The 21,687-nt window shown below is 36.7% G+C and overlaps 2 protein-coding genes across 4 annotated transcripts in view; one reads left to right on the top strand and one right to left on the bottom strand.

Annotated features, from left to right (window-relative positions):
• The first annotated feature begins 777 nt into the window (after window positions 1–777).
• ATP5F1E (ATP synthase F1 subunit epsilon) lies at window positions 778–6,945 on the top strand. Its single transcript, XM_051976668.1, has 3 exons — window positions 778–894; window positions 4,258–4,384; window positions 6,796–6,945. The coding sequence occupies exons 1-2, from the start codon at window positions 863–865 to the stop codon at window positions 4,379–4,381; spliced, it is 156 nt and encodes a 51-aa protein (XP_051832628.1). The 5' UTR covers window positions 778–862; the 3' UTR covers window positions 4,382–4,384; window positions 6,796–6,945.
• A 5,983-nt stretch (window positions 6,946–12,928) lies between these two features.
• TUBB1 (tubulin beta 1 class VI) overlaps window positions 12,929–21,687 on the bottom strand; it is a 40,099-nt gene continuing 31,340 nt past the window's right edge. For 2 of the 3 annotated variants that reach the window (XM_051976662.1, XM_051976663.1), the window contains exons 2-6: window positions 19,228–19,394; window positions 16,767–16,910; window positions 15,316–15,424; window positions 14,382–14,492; window positions 12,929–14,260 (exon numbers count right to left, since the gene is read on the bottom strand). In XM_051976662.1, the coding sequence (XP_051832622.1) occupies window positions 13,071–14,260; window positions 14,382–14,492; window positions 15,316–15,424; window positions 16,767–16,823 (1,467 nt within the window). In that variant the 5' untranslated portion in view covers window positions 16,824–16,910; window positions 19,228–19,394 and the 3' untranslated portion in view covers window positions 12,929–13,070. The remainder of the gene's footprint in view (window positions 14,261–14,381; window positions 14,493–15,315; window positions 15,425–16,766; window positions 16,911–19,227; window positions 19,395–21,687) is intronic. The other variant, XM_051976664.1, reaches the window with a different exon arrangement.

The raw sequence follows: 21,687 nt of genomic DNA, 5'->3' as shown, positions 1-21,687 counted from the left end.
GGTTTATCTTTGCTTCGCTTTGCAGAAGCAGCATCCCATATCATATTTGTACTATAGCTCACCTCAATCTCTTAGAACTCCCATTTTCTTGATTCTCCTTGCATATATAAAATCCAACATCCTCAACCTTCTACTTTGTATATATTTATAAATATAAGTTACGTGTATAAAAGAAACTCTCAGTAGCAATTAGGCTGACACCTTCTCTAATTTATAGCCTTACATATACACACACCCTTAGGTGGAGAAGGAAATGAAAAGCCAATCCAGAATCTCTGCCAAGAAAACTCCAAAATGGGGTCTCGAAGAGTCGGAAACGACGGAAAACCACACACTTAAGGCTGGTTGTAGAAAGTGAATTTTTTTGAGATGCTAAATACGGAGACGAGCATTCATTTATTCTAGGGACGAGGAGCAGCCAGCGCGGACATTATAATGCCATTACCTGACAAGAAACATCTTGTGGGGGTAGTAGGTAAATTCTGCCTAAATGAAGGGATGAGTTTTGGTTTTAATCTACCTATCTGGCACCATATCAAGTAAAAAGCAGAGTAAAGACAGCTTTGTGTAAGAAGGAGCCGCGGTGAGGATAAAAATCCCGGGCCAACCATAAATGAGCGGACATCCTTGCGCAGGGCCTGAAAAAAAAAAAATGGCCAAGAATTCTGATTGGGTACCTCCTAATTCACTTATCAAACACCCTCTGCTATTGGTCACAAGGAAAGCTAATGTACTTAATAATGAGCGCGCGAGCTGGATTGGTAGACTGGCAGCGTCTCCGCCTCTTCCCCTTCCGGCTCATGACCTTCTTGAGGCGGTTGACTTCTCCTTCCTTTCATCAGTCTCTGGCCTTCGCGTAGCCATGGTGGCCTATTGGAGACAGGCTGGACTCAGGTAGGCCCAGGGGTGGTTTGGGCGACTCCCTGTGAGGCGCTGTAGGTTGGCTCGTAAGCCGGGTTTCTTCAGATTTTCTCAATTGACATGGGCGTCCGGGGCCTACCTAAGAGACTGAGCCGCCATCGGCTTCTGGGCCAGGGTCCAGTCTGCAGCTGCAGCTGCTTTGGGGCCTCTGGCGTCTTAACTCAAGCTGCCTTCCTCGCCAGCTTCTCATCCCTTGCCATCCTCTATCCAATCTTGTCCTTCTGAGCCCTACAAGAAATTACTTACACGAGACAGCGTCCGTCCACTACGTTTCATAATTCAGTTTAATTCAATAAATATCTATTAAATCCTTATTGAACTGAATTTGTGATTTCAACTGGGCTCACTGTGTTAGTGCTGCAACAATGTTCCATAGGGTCGGCTTAAAAAAGTTATCAAATTAACTCACACCTGTCCAACTTTTTAGTAATATTAGCACTTTAGTTTTGTAAAGCATTTTGCAAATATCTCGCCTTATCCTTACCATAACCCTGAGAGGTAGATGCTATGATCTCCATTTTACAGATGAAAAAACAGGTTGCGAGATTAGATGACCTGTCCAAGGTCACACAGCTAGTATCTGAGGTCCAAATTGACCTTGGGTCTGCTTGAATACAGATCTCTTGTGATGTTTACTTACTACTTGGCCTTACCAGTAGTTTTTAAAATGACCCTTTTTCAGTCCTTGGCTTTCTACTCCATCTACTATTAAGCTATCAAAAGCTTAATCGGGTCCGAAGTATTCCATTCATTAAACCTTATCACCTCCAAGAACAAATACAAAATCCCTTCTTTAACATCCAAAGGCCTTCATGGCCTATTCCTATCTTTCCAATCATTTTTAGACTTTTCTTTCCCCTACCCATATACTCTGCGTTCCAATCACACTGGCCTTGTTGTTGCTTTCACAAGACACTCCCATCTCCAAATATTTGATATTTTTACTGACTGTCCCTATCTTGTGTGTTGGTTTTGGGGGGAGTTTTTTGGTATGTTAGACTGAGCCGTCTGAGAGTATAGATTGTCCCTTGCCTTTCTTTGAATCCCCAAGGCTCAGAATTGTTTCTAATAGATAGTGTTGCTGATTTGACTTTGCTGATCCTGGCTCCTGACTTTGCTGTGCTTCGTACTTGACTTTTCAAGACTGTCCTTTATGCCTAAAGTCAAATAAGCTTTTGTTAACATCCATTTGTCAACCAAACATTGTGTTAGACTTGGGCCATTCCCGAGCTAAAAGGAAAAAAGTCCTTGCCATCAAGGGGTTTATAGTGCTGGCCTTCCTTTTAGTCTGGTTTCCTTTAAAAGTTAATTCAGCACTGCCTTCTGCTTGATTTCTTTCCTGATTCTTTCCAAATAAGTAGTTTCCCATTCCACTCTCAGTTATTTTGTATATGTTTATTCTCAGATATATTGTGGAGATAGTAGATATAACCTGGGAATTTTGGAGAGGTGATCACTAAGATAAGGGAAAAAACCCAGTTCTTTGATGGTATTCCATTTGAGAACCTTACAGGACACATGGGAGGAAATGCCCAGCATGCAGTTGACTTTATATCTCCCAGGACCTACCTAGGTAGCCCAATGTATCTGGGACCTTAATAAAATTATTGATTTTTCCCCCAACCACCTTTTTCTAAAATCTTCAATTCTCAACACTATTCTATCCCTCTCTTTTCAGCTAGATGACCCCATCTTTCCAGAGAAAACTGAGGCTGTCAACCTAGGAATTCCCTCCTTTCCCGATCTCCCTATGAAAGAGAATTAACACTTATTCCCTCTCACCTGGTCTACTGGCTCTTTTGTGCTATCTCTGAATATGCCCAGTTCTTCCCTAACTTTAAAAAACCTTCATTTGACTGGGTCATGCCTCTAATCTGTGTTTTTTTCCCCTGCTGCCTGTAAATATGCTCAGGTAAGCCAATTAAAAATAAAAAAACTTAAACTTAGCTGTATAATATCCCTAGTCTATGTTCTCTTTCCTCTTACTAGGAACTTCTAGAAAAAAATGATCTGTTTTCCTCCTTAATTTCTCTTGCCACCCCGTTCTCAGTATTGTAAGAAACAGAATATCTTACCAAGAATTCCACTGTCTTGCTGTTAATGCAGGAAAGATTTATTTTACATTCTTGCAAGACTGGGTGCTTAAATTAGTAGACACATATCTGGAAGTGCAAAGGCAGTGTTTTATTTTCTATCCTGAAGAGCAAGTCCCTCCCTCCAATTCTTCATTAATTGGGTTACAGAAATTACAGAATGTGAATCTCTACCTCATTATATAACCAGTCCCTTTTTCTTCCCATTCCCCCACCTCTCCCCTGGGAGCTTACATTTTATCTTCTTTCTACTCTCATCTACTCTTATGGATTCCATTATCTCTTTATCTGTCTTCCATATTTAAATATTTAGCCCTAATCTCTCTTGAACTCCAGTTTAATATCAACTACTTTCTAAGCTTTTCCTCCTGCATATCCTTTAGGGATATCAAGTTCAATACATTCAAACAGAAAGTGATTTTTCTGTATCTAAATTAACTATCTTCCAATCTTTCCTAGTCTCTAAATTATCATTTTTTGCTAACCACAGCAAAATTTACTAGTAGCTCATGATAAATGCTAATCCATCTCTCTCTCTTCATCCAGTTACTGGACCACCACTTTTGTTATTTCTTGCCTGAACAACTGCAAGGATCGTCTTGCTTCTTGTCTGTCTTTGCTCCAATGTCAGTTGCCAGAATAATCTTTGCATGGTATAAGCTGATGGTGCCATTCCCCTTTTCAAAAACTTTTATACCTTTCCCTTGTTTCTAGCATAAAATATACTTATCTACAATTTAGCTCTTAACCAGCTTTTTCCATCTTGTTTCATATCATTCCTCTTCAAATGATCTTTGTTCTGGGTAAAGTAGACTACTATTAATTTTTCCATGCATTCTCTTGCCTTTTAGAAACCTGTTCATCAAGGCAAAGCTCAGATGGTTCCTTAGAAGTCTAATCTGAGCCCTTGACCTTTCTTATCCTGATTTATATTTATTCGTGTATATACTGGTACCCAACCCTCAAACCTCCAGAATGTTAATAACTTGAGATCAGTGACTTTTAGGTTTTGCTCACTAAATAACACAATTTTAGAATGACATTTTGGGGGGAAAAGGGAACCTGTGTTTCTAATGAATTGGGATAGCTTGTTAGAAACATTTCTAGTTGGAAGTATTTTTAAAAAAACACTCACATTCTATATTCAAAAGGCAATTTGAAATAAATGTGTTTCTTTATCTTGCCAACTTGACCCAGTTGTGATTCATAACTTGCCATTATTCCCACTTTCCTTTTTTTCTAGCTATATTCGATATTCCCAGATCTGTGCAAAAGCAGTAAGAGATGCGCTGAAGACTGAATTCAGAGCAAATGCTGAAAAAGCTTCTGGCAGCAGTGTCAAAATAGTGAAAGTTAAAAAGGAGTAATGTGTAAGTAATTGATTTTTAAGGAATCATTAAAAATTTCATGGCATGCTTTGAAAATCAAAGTTTCTAATTTTTTCACATTTTCATATTTCTTGTCTGGTTGGAATACATTTAGAAACTTAATGCCATAATATCTTACGGTACATGAAATAAAGCGTTGTGAAATTGAACTTAACCAAAACTGAGAGATAATGGGATCCCTGTTCAAGCTGAGCCTTAGGAAAAGATGAGGGCAGAACTTTCCTCAGTTCTGCCTTCACCCTATATACCCAGACAATTGCTCACCAGTCCTGCCAATTCTTCTTTCACCACTCTTGCCACATTTATCTGTTTTCTTCAGTTCATCCACATTGCTACCATCTTAATTCAAATTCTCATCTTCTCTTTCCAGGAAAATTGCAATAACTTCCTCTTCTCCTCCCGTTTAATCCAAATGCTATTCTCCTGATGTGTAATCTTCAGTGTGCTCCCTATTACTCATATTATCAACTATATTTTTTTACTTGACATTTAAAGTCCTTTATCGCCTAGTTCCAATCTACCCTTCCAGGCATAGTATACTTTACTTTCTTCATATGCTCTCAGCTTCAAACAAATTGATTTTCTTATTGTTCCCTGTAGATGACTACATCTCCTTTTCATTCCTAGAATGCTCTCTCCTGACCTTCACATAATTTGTTTCGAAGTTTTAACTTAAATACCACCTTCTATATGAGTTTCTTCTGCTTCTCTCAGCAGCTTCTACTTCCCTCCAAATAATCTTGAATTTGTGGATAAAGCACCAAAGCACCAGGCTTAAAGTCAAGAATATCTACATTTAAATCCAACCTTAAAGATCAGCCTCACTAGCAGTATGACCCTGGGCAAGTCACAAACAACCTGTATTTGCCTCAGTTTCCTCATCTATAAAATAAGAATAATAGTAATAGCATCTCCCTCCCTAGGGTTGTTGTGAGGAATAAATGAAATAATAATTGGAAACCACTTAACACAGTACATAATATCTATTAATTGCTATAAAAGTATTAGCTGCTATTATTTGGTGAGGTGGGAGGATAGAAGAGAAATGGCATCTGCTCCTATCAAATCTAAGTTCTCTGAGTCAGGAGGAGTTTTATTTTTGTTTATATCCTTGCTGGCCTGCATGGTCCCTGACATACAGTAGTATCAATCATAAATGATTGTTAAATAATATCAGGAACTAACTTCAGATATAAAATGTGGGAAATCTAACAAAATGATCTTACACTTTAAACTTCAGGAATTTTAAAAATAATGACAGGCCTTCATAAACACTTTTAAAACTGCAGAATCTTGTTTTTAAGGTGTTTTACATACACTTGTTTTCCACAATAATTGTGAGACAAGATGCCACCACAATTTCTCATTTTATAGATGAGAAAACAGTCCATGGTTATGACTCATGCAGTTCAGGAAAGTCTTATTAATTAAAAAGTATTGGAATATTGATTTAGCCATCTATTTGGCACTAAATGATTATGAAACTTTGTTTATAGAGCTTTCGTGTATTGTTTTACTTATATGCAAAGTTAAGTAATTCAGAGGCTAAAGTCTTTATTTTTTCATTTTCAACCTTTAGATTGCAACAGAATATCAGTCATTGATACTATTTCTTCATATCTTTAATTTTGTACAAAGGAATTAGAAGCTCTTCGTTCATCACTGCTGAAATAGACAAATTTTATGCTAATTTATCAATTAAAAATCTTTTGAAGAATACTTGATTTTCTTCTAAGTCAGTAGCATTTGGAAGCAAAGAGATAGTTAATAGAGCAGACTTGGAACACAACTCCATGCTGTTTAGTGTCCTTTCCATTAGATAATGGTGGTATTCTTTTCATTATTTTTCATCTTGAAGCGATAGTCCATATACATGAGAGGTAGTGGCCTTGGAGTCAGGATGACTTTGGTTCAAATCCCATCTCTTGATTTTTAGGCTGATATTAATACATAGAAGACACTTAACCTCTTACTTCCAGGCAGCTCTCATATTGTTAAGCTGCAGAGCTGAGCTAAATGGTTCCGAATCAAGAGTCCCCTATTCTGATAAAATCACAGGTTTCGTTAAAAAAACAGCAGCAGCCTCAAAACCCTCATCTCTGTTCTGAATTGTGAGTTGAGATACCAGCTTATGATTTTTAAACTTTTAAGAACAAGAATAATTGACTAAGACAATTTTTTTATATCTTCAGGGAAAGTAACATTTAGCTACTTTCTGTAGCTAACAGTGCCACCCTGTGGCCAAAAGAGATGAGTGAAGCTAGTATAGTAAAAAATAGAGAATGATACATAGATTTTCATATTGTGGGAATTGAAACAAAAAGTAAGATTTTTCTGGTTCGGTATAAGAAACAAATAATTTATAACTCTTGCTTTCTCTTTTTCTCCTCTAGAACCTGACTAATGCTACATTTTCGAAGTGAAGCTTTTCAATTATATATGATGGCAGATTGGAAACTGTCTCACTTCATATTTTGTTATTAAGAGGAAAAAACTTGTCTATAGATTGACATGCTAATAAACTAAGTCCTGATTCAATATAACTGGTTGTTTTTGGTTTATTGCCAACTTCCCAAATTTTGATATTTCTCTGGGATTATGACTAAGGGCATAAGGGTTATCTGTAGAGTAGAAGTAATATCTGGAAAAACTAGTAAAGCAGACTGTAAAACAAAAGTGGGAAATGTCTATTGTCACTATAATTGTCCCTTATCTTTCTATTGCAGAAGGTATATCATAACTAGAAATTATGCCATATTATTCTCTTACCTTTCATGCAGGAAAGCAGCATCACTAAGTAGTCTTTTTCAAATGAGTGACTAAATCAATTGTTCACAAAGAATGCACCAATCCTTTTTCATAGTGAACTTACATTCTGTTGGGGAGATAAGTATCTATAAAAGTGTGTGCATAAGCTTAAAAATAAAATGTATGCAATCACAAATAGTAATGAAGGCTAGCTTGAGAGATCTTGCTCTTGCAGTTGCAGAAAAGACAAAAAGATAGTGCCTTCAAGGAAGAGAGGGATTTCTGATAAGGAGTTAAAAAGAGCTTGTAATCTAAGTATGGTGTGGTAACAGATGTTCAAAGGCAGGAGATGGGAATGTGTGAGTGAAACAAAGATCAATTTGGCTGGACTGCAGAATATTAGAGAAAGAAATGTTCATTGAAAGTAGAAAGTTAAGTTGGGCAGATTGTGTAGGAATTATGTTTTATTCAAGAGGAAGCCACTAGTTTTAATAGAGGTATCACATGGTCAGATGTGTATTAAAGTAAAATTAGTTGGTATGCCCAAAGGACTATGAAATTCTGCATTCTCTGATTCAGCATTGTTTCTGAAGAGATCTTCAAAAAGGGAAAAGTACCCAAAATGGGCAAAAATGTTTGTTTGCAGCCCTTTTTGTAATGGCAAGGAACTGGAAATTAAGTTAGGGAATGGCTGAATAAGTTATGACATAATGAATGTTATGGAATAAAATTGTCCTATAAGACACAATCAGCAGGATAATTTAAGAAAGACCTGAAGAGATTTACGTTAACTGGTGCTAAGTGAAGTGAGTAGAACCAAGAGAACATTGAACACAACAAAATTATGGGATGATTTTTAAATAAAAAAAGTATTTTTTTTTAAAGTTGGGCAATACTTGGAATAGACTGGACAGGTTCAGACACTTCTATTAGGGGATTGTTTCTGTGATCTAGATGAAGTGATGAGGGCCTGAGTAGAGAGAGTGTCCTACTATCTTGAGATAAATATAATTTTCTTGGTCAATAACAAGCATTTATTGTATATTAGGCATTTGCTTTAAGCAAATAAGCACTAGAAAATAAGCAACAATCCCTGTCCTCAAGGACCTTACAATGCAATGGGAAAAAAACATGCTAACAACTATGTACAAAAAAAAAAAAAAAATAGAATTGTGCATACGTGATAAATTGGATGATCTTAAGAAAAGGTATTAAGGATACTAGGAAAGACTTTTGGGGCTTTAAAAGGCCAATAAGATTCTTTTATCTGATCCTGGAACTTAGAGGGAGCCTTGTAGTCTCTTAATAGGAGGGTGACAGTCACATCTGCATTTTAGCAAGATAACTGAGTTGGAGGATTGACTGCAGAGGCCAGTGGGGTGGGTAAGGAGAGGAAGTGAGAGGTTTTTGAGCCTAGAAGAAAATACCTATATTCCATATCTTAAGAGAAAAGGAAATTGGAACTAAGAAATGTACTTGTTCTGCCTTGAGTTGCCTTATCTATAAAATGGAATTGACATTTGCACTACTGACCCTGCTTATTTTGAAGACGAAATAATACAATGATCACACAAGACTTTAGTTGCTGACTTTGGAGGCAGAAAGAATGCCAGTTTATATGGAGGGATTTTCTTATATCATTGCTCATATCCTCTATTCGGGAAATAGGAAAATCTAGGCATAGAAATCTCATACACGTTGAGATTTCTTTACCCACTTGATAATTTGATATAAATTTGATAATTGATAATGTGAGTGGACAACTTCTCCCACCAAATAGTCTGGAATGCTGCTCTCAGTTCCTCTCCCACGTGGCTTCCCTTTTTCTCCTAGCAGATGTGGCTCTTCATAGAGAAAGCCCATGCTGTAACTTTGAAGGATCTTAAACCGTAAGCTATACTTTACAAGTGTGTGAGAGAGGAGGAGAATGGCAAGTGAGAACTGGAAGGATGCCTGCAACTTCCTATTATTTAAAGCAAAAGGTGATTCTGTCATATTGTTGTCAGTTTGGCGAGAGAAAGCCAAAATATTCCTTTTTGATTATGTGCAGAAAATGTGCTTCTAAAATTTGTTGCTTGTTTATTCTCTGATCCATCTTTTCATTCTAATATCCTTTTTTAATAGATGAGGCACATTGAAGTTTGATTGACTTTTCCAAAGTTATATTTGCCATTTAGTGACAGAACAAGTCCTAGAAAAACTAGGTCTCTTGACTAATTTACTGTGCATCTTTTCTGAAGAGGATGACAGCATATTTTTTCTGCAGTACTTTTTTAGAAAAAAATATAATCCATGTCAGCCCCATCCCATTAAACATATTTCCTCTCCAAGAAATTGCATGTATTTTGAATTTATGTATATATATTCATGTTTTCCCACAAAGAAAACCAGACACTCTGCTAAGTGTTTTACAAATATCCCATTTGATCCTCACCACAACTCTGGGAGGTAAATACTATTATTATTCCCATTTTACAGATGAGGAAAATGAGACAAGTAGAGATCCAAAGACTTGCCCAGAATCACACAGTTATGAGTTGTCTAGGAAACTGTATTTAAACTCAGGTCTTCCTGACTCCAAGCCCAGGGATCTATCTATAGTTAGACGAGCTGCTATATGCTTCTTGAAGAAGGAACTATTTCACTTTGTCTTTTATATTTTCATTGCCCAGCACCTGTTAAGTGTTTAATAAACAGTGTTTTGTTTTTTGTAAATAATCTTTAAGGGTGTTCGCTTTCAAAAGAATCTTTTGCTTAAGATCCCAAATATGTTGTTGAATCAGTTGATAAGTATTTATTAAAAGTCAATGTGGTGTTGAGCAGGATCTAGAGTTTCAGAAACAAAACAATTCCTGCCTTCAAGGAACTTAAATTCCATGTTTTTCGTTAATTGTATGTATAAAATTCACAGAAAAAAATGAACATGAATTATTAAACTTTTTTATTTCTCTTGATTTTTATTGTTTACAGACATAAACATAAGAATTTTAAGTTAACAAATATTTTTAATATTCATATAGATACTTGTTAATAATAGCTATCATTTAAATAGCATTTTAAGATTTCAAAAAATTATACATACTTTTTCAGTTAATATAACAACTTATAGAAACCATATCTTTCTTTTCCGAGGTGAGATCACTTAACTATTAAAGTCTTGGAGGGCATTTGAATCCAAGTCTCCAGGTTTGAAATTCAACATTCTACTACACAACACATACACAGTTGCTTCATATTTTGAATTAACAATTCTCAAGCACGTGTATAATTTTTTAATAAATGTAAGCTTTATCTTTTGGGTCTCAGGAATTAGCCCACTGTAAAAGGTGTTAACAGGTTTTCACTAAATTCTATTGTTTTTTCTTGACTTCCCTGTTTCTATTAATAACACTACTATTTCTCAGACACCCTTGCTTAGTCATCTTTGACTCTTTTCCTATCTTTTCCACTGGAAGTACTATTAACTCTACAAAATTCATGTTTTATATCCAATCCAATCATCCACATGTACCATCTTCTTGCATCATGATACTTTAGAGTACCCTCTGACCTTTCCAGGGAGACTTGATCAACTCTGAAATGCCTACTTTTAGAGGGAAGCTGTCCTGATAGATGAAGGAGAACAAAAACTCACATAGTCTACTACATTTAACTAGCCCCATACCAATCTTACTATTCTCACATCTTACCCAGATTCATTCCAGTCATCTTACTATTCACATCATATTCTGAGAACCATAATCAAATAATATTGCATGTGGAAAGGGAATGTCAGTGGACTCCCCTTTGAATTCATTCAACATCTCTGAATTCTCAGGCCAAAGCACCTTTCCCTAAACAAAGTTTTGTCTCCCTTTATTGTAAAAAAAAAAAAAAAAAAAAAAAATTGAAGGCAGGGAATGCCTCTCACTTGACCTGTATTTGTATACCCATCATATTGAACAATATTTGGAACATGGTGTTAAATAATTGCTTTTCATTCCAATATGTCTATTTTTATTCTTTCATTTAGATTAACAGCCTTATTTGTTCCCTCCTTCTTATCTAGACTATAATAAAGCTAACCAAGCTTACTGCTTCTAAGTTCTTTGTACCATTGCTTCCATATTATCCCTTATTGTACATCCTCTGATCCCATCACTCCTTTGAGGCTAAAGAGTTTAAACAACTTCCATTATGTACCACTGCCAGTGATGTCTTTAGTCTACTATTCAGACTCGCCTAAAATGTAGCTTCAGCTTCTTTTCATCCTTATTTTCATACTTCATCTACTTGAAACTTATTCTGAGGATTTGGGCATTTTTTTATGTCTCTGCTTATACTGTTCTCTATGCCTATGTCTGATATTTCCTTCGTTCCCCCAGCCTTTTCTTCCCTCTCATCCTAATATCCACCTGTTTAAAATCTTCAGTTTCTCAGTCTAATTCTGAGTTCTCCATTTTTCCTGGCCTTGACAAAATATGTCACCTTTTTCTCCTCTGAACTCCTTGAAAACATTGTATCTCACTTAGACATTTTTAATAGTCTATTCTGTGCCAGTTACTTTTATGCATTTGATATTCACTATTAGTGAGATTTTGGAGAATAGGGGACTTTGTCTAATTTATCCCTTTATCTCCATTAGTGCCTAACAAATATTCTGTCCAGTGAATCCTTTAATTTGTTGAATTGAATTCAACATATCCTCTATATTGTTTACGGTCATTTCCTCTCCAAGTAGAAAATAGTTTCGAGTCATTAGATTTGACTTCTGTAAATATTGAAACTATCAGTAATGCTGATGGTCAGTCTTATTTGCTTTCCTTGGTGTTACCATGGTACCTTATTTTTAAAAAGCAACATTCTTGTCAGATTGCAGCACTCTTTCATCCTTCCACTTCTTCTTGTTCCTATATTTATTCTAGTCAATTACAAAAGCAAATAAGGAATGAAAATTCAATTGCTTAAAAGTACACACTGAAAAACTTATATTCTTTATAATGTAGAAAATGGAGTGGAATTCAGTAGTTGCTACATTTGTGTGTATCTTTAGATTTATTTCCTTTTTCTAAAGCCAAATATTGATTAAAAAACATTTTGTGAATATAAATATAAGTGGAACAAGAATTTTTAAAAGCCCCACAATATTCTAATAAATCTAATCTACCAAATGACCAAAATAAAATACTTAAAAATAAAAGCTACTCAATGATCTAAAACTATTTAAATGTCTTGTGTGGAGTTACCTGTGCTTTAGAGAATTTTTCTAAGCAGCACACAATGATTTTTAGAAATTAGGTTCACTAATGCCATTTAAATATACTTTGGATATATATTTACTTAACTGTAGTGAAACCTAACAATTAGCTAGCAGAAAGATAAAATATAAAGCTGGATTAGAAGAGGTTCAAAGTAGACTATCTCAGAGATGCTCATCAAGAATTCCAAAATATCTCCTAGAGATTAGACTTGTGACCCTAAAGAATTTTGGAGTTGATTCAAGCTGCAATAACTTTCTGCCAGACCAGAGAGGTAGGGCACCCTCTTCATCCCCCATCCACCCACTGCCCTTGCTACCTAACTTAGCACTTTGTATGTAGTAGGTATTGGTAGTTATTAAAAGAATGGTTATAATGTTTATCAATAAATTTACCATGTTAGATTGACATGAAATTTTCAGTTAAACTATAAGTTCCTAAATGTGGCAACTACTAATTCTGGGAATTCAGTGCTTTAACTTGTTTCCCATCTTCACTTCCCACCCCACCTTAAACCTCCATCAAAGAAAAAAAAAAGATGTCTGTTCTTCACTGTATTTGGAACATAAAGCCAAAAGGGTTAAACAAAACCACACACACAAACTAAAAACTATGCTAAGCAAAATTCTTGATTATATCTTTGATATAGAGGTTACCTCACATTTAAGCTTTTTTTTTTTCTTTCATTCCTCTGTTGACTCTTCGTTTTCTGTTTCTTCTGTTTCTTCTGTTCCTTCTGTTCCTTCTGTTCCTTCTGTTCCTTCTGTTCCTTCTGTTCCTTCTGTTTCTTCTGTTTCTTCTGATTCTGTCTCAGCTACTTTTTTGGCCTTTTGCTTCTGCTTCTTCTTCTTCTTCTGGATTGTTTTGCCATCTTGACATTGTTGATATTCTGTTATCAAATCTTGGATGTTACTTTCTGCTTCTAGAAATTCATTTAAGTCCATCCCTTCACCCGTGTACCAGTGGATAAAAGCCTTCCTTTTGTACATAGCTGAAAATTGCTCAGTAACCCTGATAAATAACTCCTGAATTGCAGTGTTATTCCCCATAAAGATTGCAGCCATACTTAGTCCCCGTGGTGGTATGTCACACACAGCTACTTTGACATTGTTGGGAATCCACTTCACAAAATAACTGCTATTTTTGGTTTGCATCTTGAGCATCTGTTCATCCACTTCCTTGGTGGATAGCTTGCCTCGAAAAATACAGGCTACCGTTAAGTAACGTCCATTGCGGGGGTTACAGGCAGCCATCATGTTACGGGCATCAAATATCTGGTGGGTGAGTTCAGCAACGGTGAGAGGTCTGTACTGCTGAGTGCCCCGCGCTGTCAGTGGGGCAAAGCCAGGCATAAAGAAGTGGAGCCGGGGGTAAGGAACCATGTTCACTGCCAGTTTTCTCAGATCAGCATTAAGTTGACCAGGAAAGCGAAGAGAGGTAGTAATCCCACTCATTGTCAAGGACACCAAGTGATTGAGGTCACCGTAAGTGGGAGTTGTCAACTTTAAAGTTCTGAAGCATATATCATATAGGGCTTCATTATCAATACAGAAGCATGCATCAGGGTTCTCAATGAGCTGATGGATGGAAAGTACGGCATTATATGGCTCTACAACTGTATCAGAGACTTTAGGAGAAGGCATTATGCTAAAGGTATTCATAATCCGGTCTGGATATTCTTCTCTGATCTTATTCATAAGGAGAGTACCCATACCAGATCCAGTTCCTCCCCCCAGTGAGTGGACTATCTGAAAACCCTGAAGGCAGTCACAGTTCTCACTCTCATACCTGACCACATCCAGCACTTCTTCAATCAGTTCAGCGCCTTGCGTATAGTAACCCTTTGCCCAATTGTTGCCAGCTCCCGAATTACCTGCAGCAAGACAAGTCTTCAGGGTTACTACACCCAGAAAGAAGATATCATCAAGGAAAGAAAATGGCAGCATTTGTGGGACATTTGCATTTATTCTAGCCAATGCCTAGGTAATACCTACCGTGGATAAAATTATCAGGTTGAAAGAGGGTTCCTAAGTTGCTAGACCGAATGCTGTCCATGATACCAGGCTCCAGATCCACTAAGATAGCTCGAGGCACGTATGTTTTATCTAGTTTGAAAATAGAAAAATTTTTCTAAAGGCTATTAGTTTTGTTAGCATAGATCCATTGAGTATTCATGCAGATAACCAATCAACAAGTATTTATTACGTCCCTAAATTCGCACTGAGAACTCCAAAGAGGTGGAAAATAAAATCAAGGCCTATTCTCAAGGAAGGATTGGGGAATCAAGGAAGTCTACTAGGAATGTCTACTGGGCTCTTAGGATTCCATAAAAAAGAGAATAGAAAGAGACTTCAGAGTATTATCTTTTAGTCTTTTCTATAGTATAAAATTGCTTGAAAACTCTAAAAATTACATATCATTTTATCAGTGTGGGAACTCCCTCATCAGGGCAGATCTCAATCAGACATAACTTTGTAGATAAGTCTTGTCTTGGTAACTTAAAAATCGGAGAAGACTGGTCCATGGCCAACTAGCATCAGAAGTGCCATTTTAATTCAGCTAAAGATTTTTGGATTCCAAATCCAGCAGCCTGTTTTACATACTTCATTGCCTTTCTTCCCCCAAAAAAAATATCTTCTAATGATTTCTTCCACTCTCTAGCATTTCCAATTCAGGGAATATGATTACTTTATTAAATGCCTATCATGCAAGGTAGTTCCAGATATTCCTTTCTTTTTCCTTCCTCTGGCCTTAGGGTTTGGTTTGTTGCTTATTTTGGAAATCTGCCTGCTTAGTCATTCTTGGTACTTGAGTGTTAATCAGTTGACTGACTTATTCTCTGTGTTTACATCTACTGGGCTTTTTCCTTTGACTGCCTTTGCCTGACTCCCGAAAGGAGTTTAGTGAAAATGCATTCTAGTAGTATACCATAGGCTTCTTTGTAGTAAACATTTATTCTTTGAAGCTGCTCGGGTGAATCTCCTTGGTAGCTCCCATTGACATCAATCCCGTGCTCCTCCCCAATCACTTCCCAGAACTGAAACAAGAAGAAGAATAATAGATGGGACTCATGATTCCAAAATGTTTTACATTATATCTCCCATCCCAAACCCCATGCATTCTAGGTTCATCCAGTTTGTTTCCTTGCAGTTCCCAGCCTCATTCCATTCTAGCTTTTTTTTCCCTTTGCATAGGCTTTCCCCCTATTCCCGATCTTTACGTTCTTACAGAATAAGTTTCAGGGCCCAATGCCCCCCTTTTTATTAACAGATGAAGAAACTAAGGCCCTAAGTCATTTTCTCAAGATCACACAGGTACTAAGTGGTAGAACATAGATTGAAATTTAAATGTTCAGAATCCAAATTTAATATTCTTTTGAAAATAGCAATAATCCTAATTATAAAGCTATACTTGTAAGATATAACAATCTATAGTATTGTTCCTTGAGGAGAATTAAAAAGGAGAATGAATTATATAAGTAACACAAAATAAACATGCATTTACCTTTTTTATAAACTCAAAATCATACCCATTCTTTAATGCACTGATCATTAGATTACACTATAGCTCTAGAAAAAGTAACCAGACCATATCTAGAGCTTCCTTTCATTTCTGGTCCTCTGTCTTCTTATCTCTGAACCTCAGAACTGTGAGGTTAAAGCAGCCCCATCCTTCTGTGTCTTTATTTTAGTTTTAGATGCCCTATAATTCTGCCTTATAATTCTGATTTTTGTTAACAGGAACATTCTTTGTTCCATTTTTAAAGTGTACTTGTATACAAGTGTAATTGAAAGGTCACAGAAATAAGAGGCATTTAAAATTATGCCGTATTTGAATTATTTAAGCAAAAACAAAAATGAATTATCTAGCTGGCACATTAAAATCAACCATCTTAAAATTAACATTTCATACCTTGAGACAGTTTTTTGTTGCTGAATATTGGTAATTTAACAGAAAACCAATAAGAAAAAATGTTGGTGAAACTTGTTTAAATAAAAATGAATTTAAATTGTCCAACAAAATCTACTATGATAAACAATTATTCAGGCATGGTTCAGCAAAACCTATATTTCAGATTGGTATATTTTCGCTACCAAGTTTCGGAAACTGATTTTGAGATAATTTTTTTTTCAATTGTAATGAAAAATGTGTTTCATTGTTGAGACATAAATATAATAGAAGGTTTTATATAATTTTGTATTGTGTCATATATGTGCATAGTATACAAATTTAACCACAAATTTATATTGTGGTATATACATATATACATATATATATATATATATATATATATATGTTGTACCAGTGCTGGGCTCATAATCATTGGATACTCTTCATTAATCATAGAAAGATACCATTCATAATAAAAGTCAGCTTACCTTGGCTCCGATCTGGTTCCCACACTGGCCAATCTGAATATGTACGATTTCACGCATTTTCTTCTTTTTGCCTTGAACCAAAGTTGGGGGAGTCTAATGAAATCCACAAATTCCAGGAGAACCCACTCTTCCCAAACTCATCAGCTAGAAGTGAGAGTCATTTCCAATGAGTGTTTTAGAGTGACCAAACTGCCCTTCAAAAATAAGCACCAAGGGTGTGACCAATTATAAAATCCTCCTCTGTCCCCCTCCTTTTCTGCCTATCTTACTTTAAGAAAAGGTTGTTTTTTCTGCTACTTACTGTTACACTCAATATTGTCCAGTCATTTCCCAGTCTAAAGCAAAATGCTTGAATGTATATATTATTACTTGGATCAGTACTGGTGATTGGGTGGAGGCCATGGTTGTCTTAAAGCATTAGTTTTAGGTTTTATCTCCCAGACTGTAATTTGAAGGATGGTTAATGATCTGGTATAAGATTATTGTAATTTTCCCCAGTGTCTTTAGATGAACAGCTTTATCTTCAGATTTAATTTATTTTACTGTTGAATTTGGGTAGAGACCAGTTAAGTCCCTTTGCCCAACCTCTAACTTTTGTCACTGCATCTGCTTTCTCCACTAAATAAATTAACAAAAGGTTAGAGCAATTACAAACCCAAGTTTCCATTTTTAGCCTGAGGCGTGTTTTTTTGTATTTTGTTTTATTTCCATTTAGTGAAAAAAGAGCTCAACAGTCAGACAAAATAACTTGTTATATAAGGAAACAGTGTAAAGGAGGCAAAAAAGATTTGGGTTAGGATAAGGAAATGTTTTTGTATGTGGAAAAACTGGTAATTCTAGGGAGAATTGTAATTCACATGTTCTCTCACCCTGAAGGATAAAAGGTAAGTGAATGAGGAAGTATTACTAAATGTTTAGAAGCAATGGGAAAAGCAGAGTTTGAAGTCAGAGAACCTGGGGCAAAGCCTAGCTTGGTCCTTAGGATCTTTTGAATTGTTTCTTCATGTGTGATATGGTGGGTTAATTTTGTGATAATAAAATCACTACCAGCTTTTCCATATTTCAATGTTCCCAACCACCCTCAGGGTTGGGATTGAGTTGGCAGAAATAGACATTTTAAAAGGATTATCATTATCTTGCCCCATATCTCTCAGTAGCATAACTTCCTATCTAACAACTGGTGAATATCTTACCTTAATTTTGTTAAATTTCAAGTGCAAATTTAAATAATTTTTCAGTATGGTCAACCTTGATTGTTGCACACTTTCTTAGAGATCCAGATTTGCCACACAATCTCCAATCTTTCTAATTCTATTAATGATCCCCTTGTACTTTGGGATCCTGACTCATAGAGTGATTATTTTATAAGCATCATTTTATAGGAAATAATAGATAGTGTTTGGTACATAATAATTCCTACATGCTTGTTAATATACTAGTAGTAATTAATTCATCTAATAAAGGGATCTATATTTTAAAACAGACCATGGATAGAAAGTTGGACCTGGAGTTAAGAAGATCTGAGTTCAAATAATGCCCCAAACATTTGCTAGCTATGATACAGGGCAAGTCTTTTTACCTTTCTCTGTCTCAGTTTCCTCATCTACAAAATGGAAATAAGAACACTACCTACTTTACAGGATTGGATTATTGTGAGGACCAAGTGAGTTAAAGTTTGTAAAGCACTTTGCAAATCCTAAAAGTGCTATATGTCATTATTATTGTTATTATAATTATTATTATCATCTGGACTTTGTAACAAAAGAAACTGAAAATAAAGGAAGCAACGAGAAACTTTATCCCATAGTAATGGATGAGAGGAAGTTGTGTTTTTTCTTTAATTGTAAACAAGTTGAATATATTAGAGAACAAATTTTACAGCTTTTGTAACAAAGTACACAATGTCTTCTATTCCCTCATCCTAGAATGGCCCTTTCCCCCCAATTCTCTATCTCAAAACCTTATTGTCCTTTCAAGATCTATCCCAACACAACGTCCTTCATGAAGCTTTTCCTGATCCCCACCATTTAGATATGATGATTCCTTCTGATAAACTCATACTTCACTTTGTTCATACTTTCTCCTGATACTAATTATATCATGTCACTTATATTATGGCTATTAATGCACACACTTTATTTCTACTACCACATTGTAGCTTCTTAAAAAGAAGGGGTCATTGATATCTTGTTATATTTATTTTTAACATTTTACATATTACTTTATATTAATATTTACTTCTGTATCCTAGAGGCAAGTAGATGGCACAATACATAGAGCACTGAATCTAGAGTCAGGAAGGCCTGAGTTCAAATTCAGCCTCAGACACTTCATAGCCATGTGACCTTGAGTAAGTCACAATCTTACTCAACTGCAAAATACAGATGATAATAATAGCACCTGCTTCTCCAGATTATCATGAGGATCAAATAAGATAATATTTGTAAAGCCAGTAAAGTACCTGTCTTGGTGGGGTTTTTTTCCTTCTTAGTTACTTCTGGCTCTATCACCTTCTGGAGCTAGGTGGTGTGTTGGGGGACAGGTCAATTCTCCAAGAGCCTCCACAGCTGTGAATCATAGCATCTGAAGATGTTGCAGGGCAGCCTTGGCTGACACAGGTGTTGCGGACTGGGAATGAGATAAATTGGAGGCAAGAAGGAAGAGGAGAGAGGTCAGACAACACAACGGCCTCTCAATTGGAGAGGTCAGAGAACAGCAACTACTTCTCAGTTTCTTTGTATCATCCTCTCACATGAGGAGATCCATTCTAGGTTGGAACTCCAGTAGCCACTGTCAAGTGGCTCCCATGTATTTCAGCAGCTCTCCTGTGTATTCCAACAGTGGTGCTGTAGATAGACTGCTAGGCCTGGAGTTCAAATGTGACCTCAAATATTTACTAGTTGTGTGACTCCAGGCAAGTCTTTTAACCCTGTTTGCCTCAATTTCCTCATCTGTAAAATAAGCTTATGAAAGAAATGGCAAACCACTCCAAGATATTTGCTAAGAAACCCCAAATGGAGTCATGAAGCAGTCATACATGACTGAAATTACTGAACAACAGAGGCTGTTTGTCTTTTGTTATCTAACAAGGCCATGACATCAAGGAGGAAATGCCATGACATACAAGTAAGTTGGATTTGAGTGAGACAAGGCTATCTGGGTCCCGTGGTCAGACAATAGGACAATTGGAGATGGCCCTGGGTTTAGTAAGAGACTTTGGTCTTTTTAAGCTTAGGTCTTTAACTGGTCTCTCTTTGACTGAGACCCATTCAGTGATCCAGGATAGGTAGCAATTGAGGCAAAGAATGGCTTTTTCACAATCAAAAAATAAGAATCACTCAATCAATCTGGGAGGGGAACACTCTCAGAGTTTCTGGCCAGAACAGAAATAACTGCTATTTACATTCACTTTGAGTCAAACAGGACCAAGTAATGACCAAGTGGGCTTGGTCTGGGACCTATTGTTGGCCAGTCAAAGAGAGTCAGAGTGGTTTATAAAGGCTTAAAGAAGGAGATCTAGTCAGTAAACCCCAAGGTATCTTGGAACAGTCCAGTGATCAAAAAAAAAATTTTTTTTAAGGGAATCTTAATCTTAAGGTAAAGGTATAACACGCCACTTCCTTCCTTCCTTCATGATGACCTCTATTGTAATAAAGAACACTTTAGCAAATCTCAACAGAGACAATAGTCCTGCCTAGCAGAATATGTAACCTTTTGCACCTATAATATCCTACCCTGGGCAAGCAGGAAAGGGCACTGATGGGAATCAGCTCAGCCTTACAGTCCCTCCCCTGAGAAAGTCTTGGATAACCCTACTTACTGTATACAATAAGAAAGTCAAGTTATGTCATATGCCTAAACTTAAATTTCCCTTACAAATGTGTCTATGGCTTACAGCATTCTTTGCTAAAGGCCTTTTGGGTAAGCCCAACATGGTATTCTGTCTCATGGTGTCTTTCCTCCCATCATGATGTTTTTCTCCATCCCTCATCCTTCCCCTATACCTCATGGTGTCTATTTTATTCCCCTCTTCCCCCAATCTACTTCATGTTTGCCTCTCCTGGTGTCTATTTTACCTCTTCATTTTGTCTATAACCTCTTCTAAATAAATGCCCCTTTTGGCAAAGAAAATGGCCATTATGAATTGTTATGAGTTCAAATGTTGGAGTTCTTGTTCTTCTCGCAACACAGCCGGTTTAGCTTAGGGCCCTCCGAATATCTCCAAATCCTTCTCTTGGAGCTCAGCTAGCTTTCTGGTGAGTCTTTCAGACCAGCCCAAGACCAATCTCAGTGGGGGGAGTGCAGGAGCCCAGCCACCTACCACAGTGGTGTGAGATGAAGATGAATCTGGTTGTCCACTGAACTCTCACTCGTAGCTTTATCCTCTGAAAACTCTTTGTCTGCCACCAGAGTCGCTCCTCTCCAGTCCAGCTGAACTCTCTTCTGCGACCAGCCAGCCAAGAGGAAAAAATGTATTCTGTCTTAGATCCCTCATCGCTGGCCTTTTATCTGACTCTTCTGAGAGAATGGGATTATGGGTTTTCTCCCATAGTGCTCTCTGGCCCAAAGAGCTTTAAGGGAGGTGTGAACTCCCTTGAAGTTAGAAAGTTTACTTTGTGAAGCTGGCATACTTGTGAACTCCAATGAGTAAAGGTGTGAACACAAGCCTTGTATTCATTAGTTCTACTTAGTACCTTGTTTCAGGTTCTGGCCAAAATCTTCTTGTAAGATTAGATCAACTCTAATTAGTTAGCAGTTAGTAAGGATTCCAACATCTCCCCCTTTCTTTTGTTTTTGGAACATAGGATGGTCATGACCTCCCTGATTTCTCAAGGAGGTGCGAACCCCCAAAAAAGGTGATCACGCCTTTCCTGACACCTCAGGAAGGGAGATGAAAACACCAAAGGAAATAGGAAATCTA

The sequence above is a fragment of the Antechinus flavipes genome, chromosome 2 (assembly GCF_016432865.1).
Source record: "Antechinus flavipes isolate AdamAnt ecotype Samford, QLD, Australia chromosome 2, AdamAnt_v2, whole genome shotgun sequence".
NCBI lineage: Eukaryota > Metazoa > Chordata > Mammalia > Dasyuromorphia > Dasyuridae > Antechinus > Antechinus flavipes.
This window is presented reverse-complemented; position numbering and strand designations above follow the sequence as displayed.

Excerpts from the sequence above, each read along its gene's own strand:
- ATP5F1E (XM_051976668.1), top strand. The coding sequence starts at position 863 with ATGGTGGCCTATTGGAGACAGGCTGGACTCAG. Across the intron at positions 895-4,257 it reads TGGAGACAGGCTGGACTCAG|CTATATTCGATATTCCCAGA; the intron begins GTAGGCCCAGGG and ends CTTTTTTTCTAG.